Source organism: Bubalus bubalis, chromosome 4 (genome assembly GCF_019923935.1).
Source record: "Bubalus bubalis isolate 160015118507 breed Murrah chromosome 4, NDDB_SH_1, whole genome shotgun sequence".
Classification (NCBI taxonomy): domain Eukaryota; kingdom Metazoa; phylum Chordata; class Mammalia; order Artiodactyla; family Bovidae; genus Bubalus; species Bubalus bubalis.
Window position 1 is genome coordinate 18042356 of NC_059160.1, and position 14666 is coordinate 18057021.

At 43.8% G+C, this 14666-nt stretch overlaps 1 protein-coding gene and 1 long non-coding RNA gene across 3 annotated transcripts in view; one reads left to right on the top strand and one right to left on the bottom strand.

The window, feature by feature from the left end:
- Window positions 1-785: 785 nt before the first annotated feature.
- On the top strand, window positions 786-13081 carry LOC112584729. Of its 2 annotated transcripts, none has more exons than XR_003109132.3 (3): window positions 786-1285; window positions 10275-10483; window positions 12915-13081. It is a non-coding gene; the product is annotated as an uncharacterized LOC112584729 (long non-coding RNA). The 2 variants fall into 2 exon arrangements; XR_003109133.3 differs by having other exon boundaries at window positions 10322-10483.
- The window catches only part of LOC112584728 (antigen WC1.1), a 43956-nt gene continuing 36086 nt past the window's right edge, over window positions 6797-14666 (bottom strand). Inside the window, exons 8-15 of the mRNA XM_044941027.2 lie at window positions 12723-12764; window positions 12322-12636; window positions 12036-12068; window positions 11338-11475; window positions 10855-10947; window positions 10503-10586; window positions 9845-9982; window positions 6797-7414 (exon numbers count right to left, since the gene is read on the bottom strand). Of these exons, the coding sequence (XP_044796962.2) occupies window positions 7269-7414; window positions 9845-9982; window positions 10503-10586; window positions 10855-10947; window positions 11338-11475; window positions 12036-12068; window positions 12322-12636; window positions 12723-12764 (989 nt within the window). The 3' untranslated portion in view covers window positions 6797-7268. The remainder of the gene's footprint in view (window positions 7415-9844; window positions 9983-10502; window positions 10587-10854; window positions 10948-11337; window positions 11476-12035; window positions 12069-12321; window positions 12637-12722; window positions 12765-14666) is intronic.

Genomic DNA, 14666 nt, shown 5'->3' on the forward strand with positions numbered 1-14666 from the left:
GAACAAGGTCATAAGCTGGCTGAGGTCCAGCCCATCATCTCTGTTCAGCCCTCTACAGTCTATAACCAGAAACATCGAACAGAGTGTGGCACTGAATTGGCCTCATTCACTCCTCCATAGTGCAACATCAGACACCCAGAGACAAGAGCAGATCAAAGCTAAGAAATCAAAGACAAGCAGATTCTAAGTGGAGAGCATGCAGACAAAGGGTCCTTCCCTACTGCTGTTGGAAAGGAAGAAGCCCTCCCACCCCAGGCACCACCTGTGGGAGGAGAGACAAGAAGATGCTTCCTGAAATAGAGGAAAACCAGTCTCAGCAGGGAGCTTGAACTAGAAATGACAAGACAGTTATTACCATGAACCAGAGCTAAATTGAGGGATAAATTTTAAATGGGAGTGTCTGTGTTAACTTTATGGAACTTTCAGTCCACACAAACATCCCTTGCTAGTGCACAAGATGAAATCGGTGATAAAAATAGAGAATATTACATGTATGTATATTTCAATTCTGGAGGACACATTTTTAAGCCCATTACAGAAAGAAAATTCATAAATCTTCTCTTGTTTTTAAAAGCACAGAGTTGTCACATCTGTGAACTCTTTCTAATTCCTCCAGCTCAAAATTACTGCTCTGTTTATTTAATCTGTAAAACCTTTCCCACTGTCTCTAAAGTGGGGGCTTCTTGAGAGGAAGTATTGTGTCTTACTCTTCAATATCTCTTTAAAGTCAAGTAAAGACACATAGAGAAAGCTTAACAAATAGTGGATAAATAAAGAAATGAATGCATAAACAGATGCTGAAAATCACCCTGCAGTTAGTGATACTGAGTGGGGAGGGTGGTGGGGGCAGGGGAGACACGAATCTGACTACTCCCACTCAGCACAGACAGAAGTGCAGTAAGGAGCCAGAGACACACCAGACGAAGGAACCAGATACAGAAGGCCTTCTTCAAATCCCATTCTGGGGACGGTCTAATGACATTTAATTTCTGCACAAAATTGTACCTCAGAAACTTCACCAAGGCAAGGAAAAAAAAAAAAACTGACAGCATTGCTACCAAGGGTGTGGCATCAATAGTAATATTCATCAAATAGCTGTTTTTCTATCTCCCAGTGACTCATTCTGGCCAATGAAACGTGGGTGTTGTCACCTGTGTCACTTCTGAGTAGAGGCATGAAAACCCCATGCAACTCTGGTTTCTCTCTTTCCTGCCCCAGAAGCTGCGTGTTCCACATGGTACACGTGTAAGCTAGTGGAGCCTCGCTGACCACAGTACGTTTGCAGGTTGGTAATGAATGTGTGTATGCATGTGTGTGCTCCTTCTGAGATTTGGGAGTCAGTTGTTCCAGCATCAGAACAGAGCCTATTCTGAAGACATGAAAGGAAGACAAAATCTCTCACATGAAGCAGGTACTTTTCTGGATCTCCTCTTCCTTCTGTGTCTTCATCCCAAGCTGCTCCCTCAGGTCTCAACTTGATTCCTCTTTGGGGCTTGGTTGATTCCTAGTCACCATCACTGATTGACCAACAACTAGATCCAAACTTCTGCTTAAGAGCATCCACACCTGGTGCAGCTCCTCCTCCCTTTACATCAGTCTGCGCTGACAGTTGTGCTTCCTTTTCCCCATTTTTGTCTCTGAGCATCTTGACCTTCATCCTTAAACAGCTCTCCTTTGCTCTGAGTTAGTCAGTTCATCATCTTTCATCTTATTTTTACATTCCACCAATCCTGTACTAATGAAAAAGCAGCATGTATGTTCCAAACCTCTTCTGTTTCTTCTTGATTTCTGGAACAAATCTGATTCCTGGATTTAGTTCTCCATGTAGTTAATTAAATTCTTCACCTTTGGGTAAGAAATAATTTTGCCGAATTTTTTTTTCCCTCAACTGAAGCAAATGGCACATTCAAAACCTATCTCCTTGTGACCATGTAACCGAAAGGTATGTGTGAGGAGTCCGGCTGCTAACCACTCAAAAGCCAGTATACAGGCCAGGTTGGTGGAAAGGAAAGTTTGGTTTATTTCAGATGCCAGCAACTGGCGGGGAGGGTGGTGGACATCTGTACAAGGGCTGACTCCACTCACCCCATGACAAGAAGAGGGTGAGAGCTTCTATAGCAGAGCTGGGGTTGGGGGAGGTTATATGCAGAAACAGCACAGTCATCTCTAACAGTCATCTTCAAATTGGTCATCAGTGGTCTGAATAGCATCATCTTGGTTGTCTTCAGTTCATTTCAGTCGCTCAGTCGAGTCCAACTCTTTGCGACCCCATGGGCTGCAGCACACCAGGCTTCCCTGTCCATCACCAACTCCCAGAGCTTCCTCATACTCATGTCCATCAAGCTGGTGATGCCATCCAAAGCATCCACTGGTTGTTTTAGGTACAGTTGGTCTTTAGTGCCTGTGTGTACTTGTTCCCATGTCTTTGTGGTCAGTTCTCAGAATTGTGGACGCTCAAGTCCTGGGTACAGTGTGGTCATCATGTAGTTCACTGCTCCGCCTGGTGTTTTGTGTCTATAAGACAGCTCACAGGACACGGCTCAGAATATCATCTATAACCCTTGAGAAAGAACTAAAGGTCCTTGACTGTGCTTAATGACTACATTATTATTTAGTCTCCTCTGACTGTTTTCCTTTGTTTCCACATTTCTCGCTTCTCCAATTAAACATATTCTTTGACTAAAGTTTTCCACAGGCAAAAGGCAGGCAGAAGACACGGTGAGGGGGCAAGGATCATAGAGTCCTCTCTGCTTCAACCACAGCCCTAGGGCCCCCTCGGGACTTGGAAGGGGCTGGTGCAAGGAGAGGCTCTGAAGAACACACTTAATTAACTTCATGATTAACCCACCTCTGCTCAGAGCTGATGTAATTACCAACTGCAGAGCTATTGAGTTCTTGTGGGTGGTGATTCTTAAACCACTTAAACCTAAGGTTAGTACCTCTGGGGTGGCACTCAGAGTTCAAAGCCTGAGTGATTACTCAGATTCAAAGTCTATGAACTGAGGCTCTATTGCACATGGAGCTTTGGTGCAGCTGAGTCCTGCCCACAGACCAGCCTCAGAACACTGGAAATACAGCAAAATGTGTTCCTCCTTTAACATCAAAGACTCTGTGAACAGATTCTCTTCCTTATCATCAAATTCTTCCCAATCTGGGCATGCTAACCAAGGCTCCTGCAGTCTGCAGGCATCTTCTGAGACCTGCCAGGGCTGAGGATTGGAGTGAGGCCTGTACCTGTGTATAAGCTCTGTATTTCCCCTCTCTATAACTTAATAGATGCTCAGCTAATATTTATTGAATGGCTGAGTGGCATTGTACTAAATGTTGAAGAGAAATTGTCTTAAATATAAAGAAATGTTTCTGAAAACATCATTTAGCTAATATTTTTGTTTTAAAGGCAAATGTTTCTGGCAATTAGCAAGGCAAAATTTGATTTTCAAAAGCAAGCAGCTTATCACCAACAAATACGTCACAACTAACACCGCAAATCTCTATCTCTAAGGGTACACGAGATAAACCACAACATACTAACATCTGGATTCTTACTAAGTCTTAATCAAACATGATTGAGGAAACAGGATATTCATTCATATGATTTATCATTGACAGTTTTTTCATTAAAATCACACAGCAATATCACAGAAAGAAAATTGGGGATTAAACATGTACAGTTATACCATCTATATGATATAAGAAAGGAGATGAGGTGCAGAAAGAGTTCTTTGGCTTAAAATAACAAACAGCTTAATTAGTCTTTCACTTTGCAACGGAGAATCCTCTGGGGCTAATCTTGAAAGATGATGTGGAGACCAGGACAACTCAACAACAGTTAGAATTGTGAACTGATAATTTTGGATAATGTTGCACTTTGATTCCCTTCTCTTTACTTTTTGTGACTCTACTGTAGGTTTTTACACTTTTGTTGCCACATGGCTCACATAAGACATCTTACAGAGACAACAGTACATACCACACTGATAACAAATTAATTTCCATGACATACAAAAGCTCTACCTTTTTATCCCTTTCTACACTTTTTGTTTTTGATGTCAGAATTTACCTCTCTTTATATTGTATATCCACTAACAAAATATTTTTCTCTATAGCTATTTTAATACTTCCTTTAGACTAGAGCTAGCTGGTTAGCACACTATCATACTACAGTTTAGAGTATGCTGAATTGGATTCAATATTTACATTTACAAGTCTGTTATATATTTTCACTTCTTTCATATAAAAATTAGCATCCTTCATTTAGTTTGAGGAACTCCCCTCAGCAATTTTGTAAGCCAAGCCTAATGTTGGTGAATTCCTGCAATTTGGAAAGTCTTTATATCATCTTCATTTATGAAAAACAACCTTCCTGAGAAAATGTATTCTTGGTTGGTAGGCTTTTTTTTTCATAAGTTTGAATATATCATCCCTTTCTCTCTTGGCCTGTCAGGTTTCTTCTAAAAAGCTCACTGACATTTTTAAGGGAATTTCTTTTTTGTGAGCATTTACTTTTCTCTTGCTGCTTATAAAATTCTCTCTTTTTCTTGATTACAAGCAATGTGTCTTGGGGATGATCATTTTGAATGAACTCTGAGGAGTGAGCTATTAGCTACATGAACTTGGATGTCTAAATCTCATCAGATTTGGGACTTATCTGGTATTGCTTCTTTAAGTACAGTCTCTGTCCCTTTCTCCCTCTCTTCTCCTTCTGGGACTCCAATAATGTACGGGTTGTTTCTGTAAATGTTACCCCATCGTTCACACAGGTTCTTTCACACTTGTTCAATAATTTTCTTCTTTGTCCCCTGGCTAGATAACCTCAATAGTCCTGCCTTTTAAGTTACAAAGTCTTCTGCTGTTGCAGATGTTCTCTGTAGCATTTTTCATTTTGCTGCATTTCAATCATTGTAATCTTAAGCAACTGATCCAATCAGTCAATCCTAAAGGAAATCAGTCCAAATATTCATTGGAAGGACTGATGCTGAAGCTGAAACTCCAATACTTTGACCACCTAATGCAAAGAACTGACTCATTGGAAAAGACCCTGATGCTGGTAAAGATTGATGGCAGGAGAAGAAGGGGATGACAGAGGATGAGATGGTTGGATGGCATCACTGACTGAATGGACATGAGTTTGAGCAAGCTCCAGGAGTTGGTGAAGGACAGGGAAGCCTGGTATGCTGCAGTCCATGGGGTCACAAAAAAATCAGACACGACTGAGCCACTGGACTGAACTGAACTGGATCTTAAGCAACTAAATTTGTCTGGTTCATTTTTATGTTTGGTTCCTTCTGTTATTCTCTTTGCCTCACTGCAAAGCTTGAGGGATCTCAGTTCCTTACCGGGATTGAATCCAGACCACAGCAGTAAATACATCGAATCCTAACCACCAAACCATCAGCAAACTCCCTGTTTACTTCCTTTTTTATGATTTCTATCTCTGTAAAAAAAAAATCTGAATTTATTCTGCAGAGTAACTCACCCTAGCTCAACAATTACTGAGCCTGAGCTCTAGGACCTGCAAACCACAAATAGGAGGTGGCCTGCTGCAACCCCTGAAGCCCAGGTACCTAGAGCCTATTCTCCACAATAAAAGAAGCCTGTGCATAGAGAAGCCTGCTCTCCACAAATAAGAGTGGTGCCTGCTTGCTGCAACTAGAGAAAGCCCATGTGCAGCAACAAAGACCCAGTGCAACCAAACATTTAAAAGAATAATAATGATGATGAGAAATATTTTTTAATCTTATTTCGTTCATATATTTTCTTCCTGAATTTGTTTAGTAGTTTATTTGAGTTTTCTTGGAGTTCAGTGAGCTCCTTGGTGTGTATGCTTTATTTCATCATATGTCATTTATTTCACATTTCCCAATGGTGAATAGCCATGTGAGCTGCCCTGGGAGAAGCCCTGGGCATCTTCCCATCCCCAAGCACAGCCTAAATCTACAAACCTGCAAGCATGAATGTAGTTTGGAGCCATGGAAACCTTCCAGAGTCATCAACCAAGTAACCGGGTGGGTCCAGCTCACAACCAGCCCAGCACTCTCAGGTCTTATATTAGTTCAGCAGCTTCTCCATGATCTCCACAATGGAACTGGTGTTGGTAGGGATTGGGGTGGGAGGGTTGGGGTGTGGTGTAAACATAATCTTTACTTGGCCACTCCTACATGACAGCTCTCTTTACCCTGAGGAATCATGGCAGGATCACGATTACATTTTCAGTAGTAAACAGATCAAAACAACCTTGAAACAGTCTTGAAACATCTGAAAATAGATGTTTTCAAAGAAGCCCATTGGTCTGAAATTCTTCCTCTAAGAGATCAGTTATATCAGACCCCTCCATCCACATTTCTGAAACATAAATAACCAACTGTTCCTGATCTTTCTGTCTACATCCATTCTTCTAGATCCCCTCTGCCTAGGTCTCCACTTTTGCCCTCTTGTCCCACCTGAATACAGGGTGTGGGTGAGCATCAATTTGCCCTCCATCAACTTGAAGATATATATGAGCTGATATAATTCACTTAGAAGGAGAGATATTGGAGAGACAGCAGCATACCTGAAGAAATAGCAGCATCCTGAAGAAATAGTAGAAAGGGATGGAGAGGAAAGGAAGGATTTATAAAGATTGGATAATCAACTAGACGAGGGAGAAGAGCAAAGAGGTGTCTGTATCCACTTAAGGAATAAATGAGAGATGAAAAAGGAAGATGTGGCTGTGTACAGTTAGATTTTAAACTGGCCTGTGCACATTTAGGCAGGATAAGGAAAGTTGTATCCATTCTCTCCTACCAGCCAACCTTCCACTTTGAAACTCACATCCAGTCTGGTGCCCAATAACAGGTTACAAACAGGTGATGTGACATCTCAGGGAAAGCATCCAGGAAAGTTCAGGATTGGGTTTTTTCCCATGAGTTCATCTTGTTAGGAAGGACTGTGTGAATGTGGACCAAGTTTACATCCTTTTCTAAATAAGAGTGACCTGGAGCATTTGTGATCCAGGGTAAAATCATGCTCTCATTAGCCTCAAAGACAGGTGACAGAGCAGGTCAGCTCATTCATCTTGTATTTCCTGTAAGGAAAATGGTGTTTGAAGACCAATCCTCTAAAAGCATTTGACATGGAACTTGCTAAATTACCAACACAGCAAAAAGTTACTTTATTCAGAATATTTCATTTTGGACAATTTCCATATAAAACAGTTACAGGTCAGCACTACTCTACTGAAATACAGGCAATTAGAATATCTGAAGCTTCATCTCATATTTAATACAAGATCATGGGGAAGTTACTGGGTGTGTTCCCAGGGCGCTTAGTTCAACGTCATCATACCCAGGGTCCCCTTTCTTCCCCTGGAGCAGCCAGGGGCTCTCTTCTCCTTCCCCAGGATCAGCCACCTCTCTGGAGAAGTTCAGAGAAGAGCCTGAAATAGTAAAGAGAAGTTTGATTAGAACTGAGACATGGGGACAGGACAGAGCCCTACGGTGGAAGGGAGTCAAGCAAGTGGTTATGACAAAGCATCCCTGGGACCCAGGTGTGGGCAGGGAGGCTAAGGCTATTTCACATCAGTTACAGTGAGGATGGATCCCAGCTGTCCTCTCAGATCCAGTTCATGTGGTCTCCTGGGCCTCAGTGCATGGGGAAATCCTGCATCACAGGAGATCTGTGCTCACACAGGAGCTCCGGGAAGACCTGTTTCCAGGCTACACAGTACCGAGGAGATGCCTAACAACAGTAAGAATCATAAAAAGGAATTTAAATCTTCTCCTTTCACAGGTCATAGGTGCAAATTCACAATAAGAGGGAGACTGGAGACAGGAAAAATCTGAATTCCTCACTCACAACCCAAGTCTGCTCTTAGTTGACTTGACCTCTGATCCCAAATGTTCACAAATAGTATCACAGGTGCAGCCACAGATGGCCCCTCCCCAGAGACTTCACAGGCCCTCAAATGGAGAAATATTCTTTTCTAGTGAATGAGTGTCTTCTCCTGGCTACTGAAATAACTGGAGCAAATTAGACCTTCAGTTCAGTTCAGTTGCTCAGTCGTGTCCGACTCTTTGAGACCCCATGAATCGCAGCACGCCAGGCCTCCCTGTCCATCACCAGCTCCCGGAGTTCACTCAAACTCATGTGCATCCAGTCGGTGATGCCATCCAGCCATCTCATCCTCTGCTGTCCCCTTCTCCTCCTGCCCCCAATCCCTCCCAGCATCAGGGTCTTTTCCAATGAGTCAACACTTCGCATGAGGTGGCCAAAGTATTGGAGTTTCAGCCTCAGCATCAGTCCTTCCAATGAACACCCAGGACTGATCTCCTTTAGAATGGACTGGTTGGATCTCCTTGCAGTCCAAGGGACTCTCAAGAGTCTTCTCCAACACCACAGTTCAAAAGCATCAATTCTTCAGCTCTCAGCTTTCTTCACAGTCCAACTCTCACATCCATACATGACTACTGGAAAAACCATAGCCTTGACTAGATGGACCTTTGTTGGCAAAGTAATGTCTCTGCTTTTTAATGTGCTATCTAGGTCGATCATAACTTTCCTTCCAAGGAGTAAGGGTCTTTTAATTTCATGGCTGCAATCACCATCTGCAGTGATTTTTGGAGCCCCAAAAAACAAAGTCTGACACTGTTGCCATTGTTTCCCCATCTATTTCCCATGAAGTGATGGGATCAGATGCCATGATCTTAGTTTTCTGAATGTTGAGCTTTAAGCTAACTTTTTCACTCTCCTGTTTCACTTTCATCAAGAGACTCTTTAGTTCTTCTTCACTTTCTGCCATAAGGGTGGTGTCATCTGCATATCTGAGGTTATTGATATTTCTCCCAGCAATCTTGATTCCAGCTTGTGCTTCTTCCAGCCCAGTGAACTGATCACAAATGCTGAGTCTATGATCCACCACCATGGCTTAATGTTAAGGTCACCATGTATCATAGACTTTGTACTTGTTAATGTTAACATATAAACAGAGCTCATCTTAGATTATAAAAATGTTTCACCCAATTCAATCCTGCTATATATATTTTTTAATGTCTACCTTTCATGTATCAGTTCAGTTCAGCCACTCAGTTGTGGCTGACTTTTTGCCACTGAATGGACTGCAGCACTCCAGGCTTCCCTGTCCATCACCAACTCCCGGAGCTTACTCAAACTCAGCTCCATCGAGTCGGTGATGTCATCCAACCATCTCATCCTCTGTCGTCCCCTTCTCCTCCTGCCTTCAGTCTTTTCCAGCATCAGGTTCTTTTTCAATGAGTCAGTTCTTCACATCAGATGGCCAAAGTATTGAAGCTTCAGCTTCAACATCAGTCCTTCCAATGAATATTCAGAACTGATTTCCATTAGGATTTACTGGTTTGATATCCTTGCAGTCCAAGGGACTCTCAAGAGTCTTCTCCAACACCACAGTTCCAAAGCATCAATTCTTTGGCACTTAGCTTTCTTTATAAATATGCTCAATTAATCAATAAATTTCTCTTTTGGCCATGACACAATGCTTGTGGGATCGTAGTTCCTTGACCAGGATTGGACCTGGGCCCTAGCAGTAAAAGCATAGACTCCTAACCACTGGACCACCAGGAAATTCTGTAACCTATAAATCTTAATGCAAGTATATCACATATAAAATGATAAGTTTATGTCACATTAGGGAGACATAAATGCCAAAAGTAGAGTGATTCTTCACTCCTTGCAAGGAATCTAACAGCATTAAAGATGGCATATGGTCAAGATGATGCTATCAAATGTACGAGATTACCTACATTTTGAATCTCTAGGGAGGCTGGGCATTTAGGAGCACAAATTCACCCTTTCCAGATAGAAAAATAGTAGATCAGCTGACCCCACTCACCTTTCTGGGAGGACCTCACCCCATCCTCCTTCTCTGGGGATACTTTCTCCTCACTCCCCTGAGAGGCAGGAAGAGTCCCAGGCACTGATACCTCTTCAGCATCATCATAATTTTCAGCAGGGACATCAGTCCTCTGATCTAGGGGTTCCAAGAAAGACAAGGGAATTTGATGAAACCACAGTAAATGGGTTGGTCTGGGAAATATCTAAGATCCCTTATGATCAAGAGTTTCTGAATTGCTAAATAGAGGCACCAGTCACTTCTTGATTTAAAAGACTTTTTCTCTAAGACCATGTTTCATTTTGACTTACCCATAAACTAAAACATGATTTTATATATCTTAACATTTCCTGAAGGAAACTACATATCTCAAAGCTACTCTTATGCCACTGAACATTACTAAAGTACTTCAACAAATTGTGCTTTACAGACGTTATTTTTTAAAACATTGTGTGCCTGTTGTGATTCTGGACACAGAGAGCCCGGCCCCAATGTGAGACATCACAGAACAGCCAGAGAAGGAGAAGGACGAACCCCATCTGGACACAAGGGTTGCCTCTGGTCCATCAAAGGAAGACTGTTCCCCTTGCATCTCGTCACTATGAGGAGGGAAACTCTCCTCCCCAAAGCCCAGCCGAGGTGGGTTCACCTCTATTACCTGGTGCAGATCTGTAGTCACTGTACTCCTCACCGTCCCTGGTGTAATATGGCAGTGTAGTCACTGAGTCATCTGACAGGAAGCCTAATGTGGAGATAAATATCACACAACACACAGAATGACCCTCCCCACACCCACGGGACCTGTGTTAAGGTTGGGAAGGGACAGGCCTGGCTTCTGCAGTGTAGACAGAGGCTGGGGGCTCACGGGGCTCGAGAGGCCACCCTGCCACTTTGGAGAGCCACCTCTGTGAGCCTGGGGCACATGTGGGGTCTGCGGATGCTGAGAAGACCCGCACACCCAGTAAGCAGTGACAACCAGAGGTCCCAGGAAGGCAGACAGAGACACCCACCTGGGCTACCAAGAAGACCCTCCTTCCGAGTCACAAAGTCATCGAGCTCCTCATACACGGCTTCAGCAAGAGCATCTTCGTAGCTGGATAAGGCTGAGGGATCCCCCAGCAGGTCAGAGATGCTGCCCCCAGACACCCTGATCCAGCCACCCACCTTCATCTCCCCAGTGCTCAAATGGGGGCTGTCAGGGCCTTGGCTTAACCTCCCACCCCGTTCACCGTGTCAGCACCTTCTCCCTTCATCTTATCTGAATCCACAGCTCAGCCCCAACTTGTCTGGTCTCAAAGGAGAGGACATGACTTATGAGAGTTCACACCCCAGTCCTAAGAACTTCTGACTATTCAGCCCTTAGAGCTCAGCACGGAGCACGTGGAGCTCTACAGACTCAGAACAGAGACCTGGCTGAGGTTCCCCTCCTCACACCTGCCCCATCTCCTGCCTCCACACACTCTCCCTGGTCCCCAGTTCCCCCTGCAGCCCACCTCTGTGCTCTGCTCTCCATCTGAGCAGCTGAGTCACCAGGATAACGAGGACCAGGAAGAGAAGGGCCCCCAGGATGAGGCAGAGGACCCCAGGCAGGGAGAAGATGCCAGGGAGAGGATTTGAGGTTGTTCTTGTCCCTAAGGAGAACAAGGGAAGAGGGTTGGAGAAGGTCACACAGAGAAACCCCTGCCAGCATTTCCAGGAGCTCCAGGGACACTATGGTGTCCCAGCCTCAGACACAAGTACACTAACAGACTGGGCTCCCCCGGGTCTCATATTGAGACAAATCAACTCCACTCTGGCCAGTGTGGCCCCGAAGCAGAGCCGGGGATTGTCAGGGAGCTACCCTGCCGAGACAGCCTCTGAGGATGCAGCTCATCCCTTCTCCTTGGGCTTCAGGAGACAGAACATCAAACAGTCCTGGGACCCACACCTCACTGATGAAGAGCAACACACAGGGGCAGGTGGGAGGTACTTCGATTCTGCAACATGGAAACCAGACTCACTTGGATCCCCAGGCATGAGAACATTTGACCCTGGGAATCAAGGCAGGGGATTTCCCCAAAGTAATGCCCCGGCTCCTCCCCAACAGCCACGAGCTCCTCAGGCTCTTTCTTCTCCTGAGTTGTCAGAGAGCCCACAGAACAGGTCCTCAGAATCTGAGTATTCTTTCCTGCCCGTGGATGGACCACAGTACCTGCTGTAGTCAGGGGCAATGTTGTCCTTGCACCTAAAGAGAAAAAAAGCAGTTTGGAGCACGGTGATTGGCCAGAATGCAGGTCAGCCCATTTTTCCTTCCTGAGCCTGAAATCACCCCTCAGTCTCCACAACATCAGTGTCCAGTCCTCCCAGCTCCCCTGTCCTAGATCAGAGCCCCAGCACCAAGATGCTGTCTGGATACAAACTCCCAACCACACCTGGCTCAGCCTGTTACCCCGTGCTGCCCCAGCTCACCCAGGGTGGACCCCGAGCCCCTCACTCACCAGAGCACCTCACACCAGCATCCTCCTCATGCTTGCAGTCGCTCTGCCCCCAGGGCTCCGCAGCACAGTCCCACAGGGAGGACTCCTGGCCCCCGCATCGCACCTCATCCAGCCAGATGCTCCCATTTCCAGGGCCAAATGCCGCGGCCCGCAGGGCTTCCAGGGCCCAGCCACAGCCCAGCTGCTGACACACCACCTCGGCCTCTGCCAGGCTCCAGGAGTCATCACACACGGTGCCCCAGGAGCCTCTGTGCCAGACCTCCACCCGCCCTGAGCACTCGGTGTCTCCTCCCCTGAGCCGGAGCTTCTCTCTGTCTGAAAAGGCAGCAGCCCCTCCTGTGACTCCCCTGGTGGAAGGAAGGAGCCCCTGGGAGCCATGGGAGGAGGCGGGGCCGACATACCTGTGCAGGGGGCAGCAGTTGGACAGCTCTTGGGTCTTCTTCCTGCAAACAATGAACAAAAGACTGAAAATACATGTATACAAGAATTGAAGCTGATAGAAATAAATACAAATTCAAAACAACACACATACACACAAAATAAGGGTAAATAGAACATGTCATAAAGTATCAAATTTTGTATATTCTTTCCAGATCATCCTATCAAACCTCCTACCCACTCTATGCAGAGAACCTCTGAGAAAATGATGGCAGGACCTCTGTGAGGGGGTTGCTCATTTTCATGGTCAACGACTTTACCACCTCTCAGTTTACGGGGTTTAATTGTAGGGAAAACATCATCAATAAAAGGTCTAACAGTTTAATGCCTCTTTGGTCTCAAATGGAAAAGACAAAGAGATGAAAAAAGAGAGGCAAGGAAGGGCATGAGCCTCTGCTTTTGAAGTATCTCTCCCCACATTCTTAGCTGTGGGTTTGTGAATGTAGAGGGGGAGGGAAGGAGAGAAACAGAGAGAAATGTAGAAGGAATAAAGTGCTTTGGTTTGACTATTTGTTGCCCTCCCCAACATTTATTTATTTCATTCAACATTTACTATCAAAATCTCAATTCCCAATGTAACAGTATTTAGTGGTAGAGCCTTCTCAAACTCTTCCAAAAACAGAAGAAAGGAACACTTCCAAATTCACTTTATGAGGCCAACATTATTCTGATACCAAAGCCAGATAAGGACACCATGAGAAAAGAAAATTATGGGCTAATACTCTGATAAATATAAGTGCAAAAATCCTCAACAAAATATTAGAAAACTGAATTAATTTGACAATGTGTTAAAAGAATCATACACCATGATCTAGTGATATTTATTCCAAGGATGCAAGGATAGTTCAACATTCACAAATTAATCAATGTGATACACCAAATAAACAAAATGAAGATAAAAATCGTATCCTCAAAGGATGAAGAAAAAGTGACAAATTCAACATCCATTTATGGTAAAAATTCTTTTACAAAGTAGGTATAGAAGGATTTCATCTCAGCATAATTAAGGCCATGTGAGAAATTCACAGCTAACATCATACTTGACTGTAAAAAAACAAAAGCTTTTCCTCTGAAATCAGACACAAGACAAAAATGTCTACTCTCACCACTTTTATTCAACTTAGTTTTTGTAGTCCTATCCAGATCCATCAGGCAATAAAAAGAAAATCAAGATATCCAAATCTGAAAGGAAGAGGCAAAATTGACACTATTTCCAGATTGAAAAATGAAAGTGTTAGTCACTCAGTCGTGTCTTGTCTCTTTGTGACCCCAAGGACTATATCCCATCAGGCTCCTCTGTCCATGGGTTTCTCCAGACAAGAATACTGGAGTGGGTTGCCATTTCTTCCTCCAGGGGATCTTCCCAACCCAAGAATTGAACCCAGGTCTCTTGCATTGCAGACAGATTCTTTACCATCCAAGTCATGAGGAAAGAAACTCCCTTACTTGATATTATATGTAGAAAACACTAAAGACTTCACCAAAAACATGAGAACTAATACACTCAGTAAAGTTGTAGAAGAAAAATCTATATACAAAAATCAGTTGCATCTCTATACACTAACAACAAACTGCCATAAGGAGAAAACAATTCTACTTACATTTGCATCAAAAATGGATTTAAAAAACCTAGTAATAAATTTAACCAAGGTTGTGAAAGACCTGTACACTGAAAACTATAAGACGTTGATGAAAGATACTGAAGATGACTCAAATAAATGGAAAGATATTCTGTGCTCATGGATTGGAAGATCTAATATTATTAACATGCCCATACTACCCAAAGCAATCTACAGATTCACTGCAATCCATTTCAAAATTCCAATGGAAATTTTCACAGATACAGAACAAACAATCCTAAAATTTTCATGGAATCACAAAAGATGCTGAACACCATAGCAATCTTG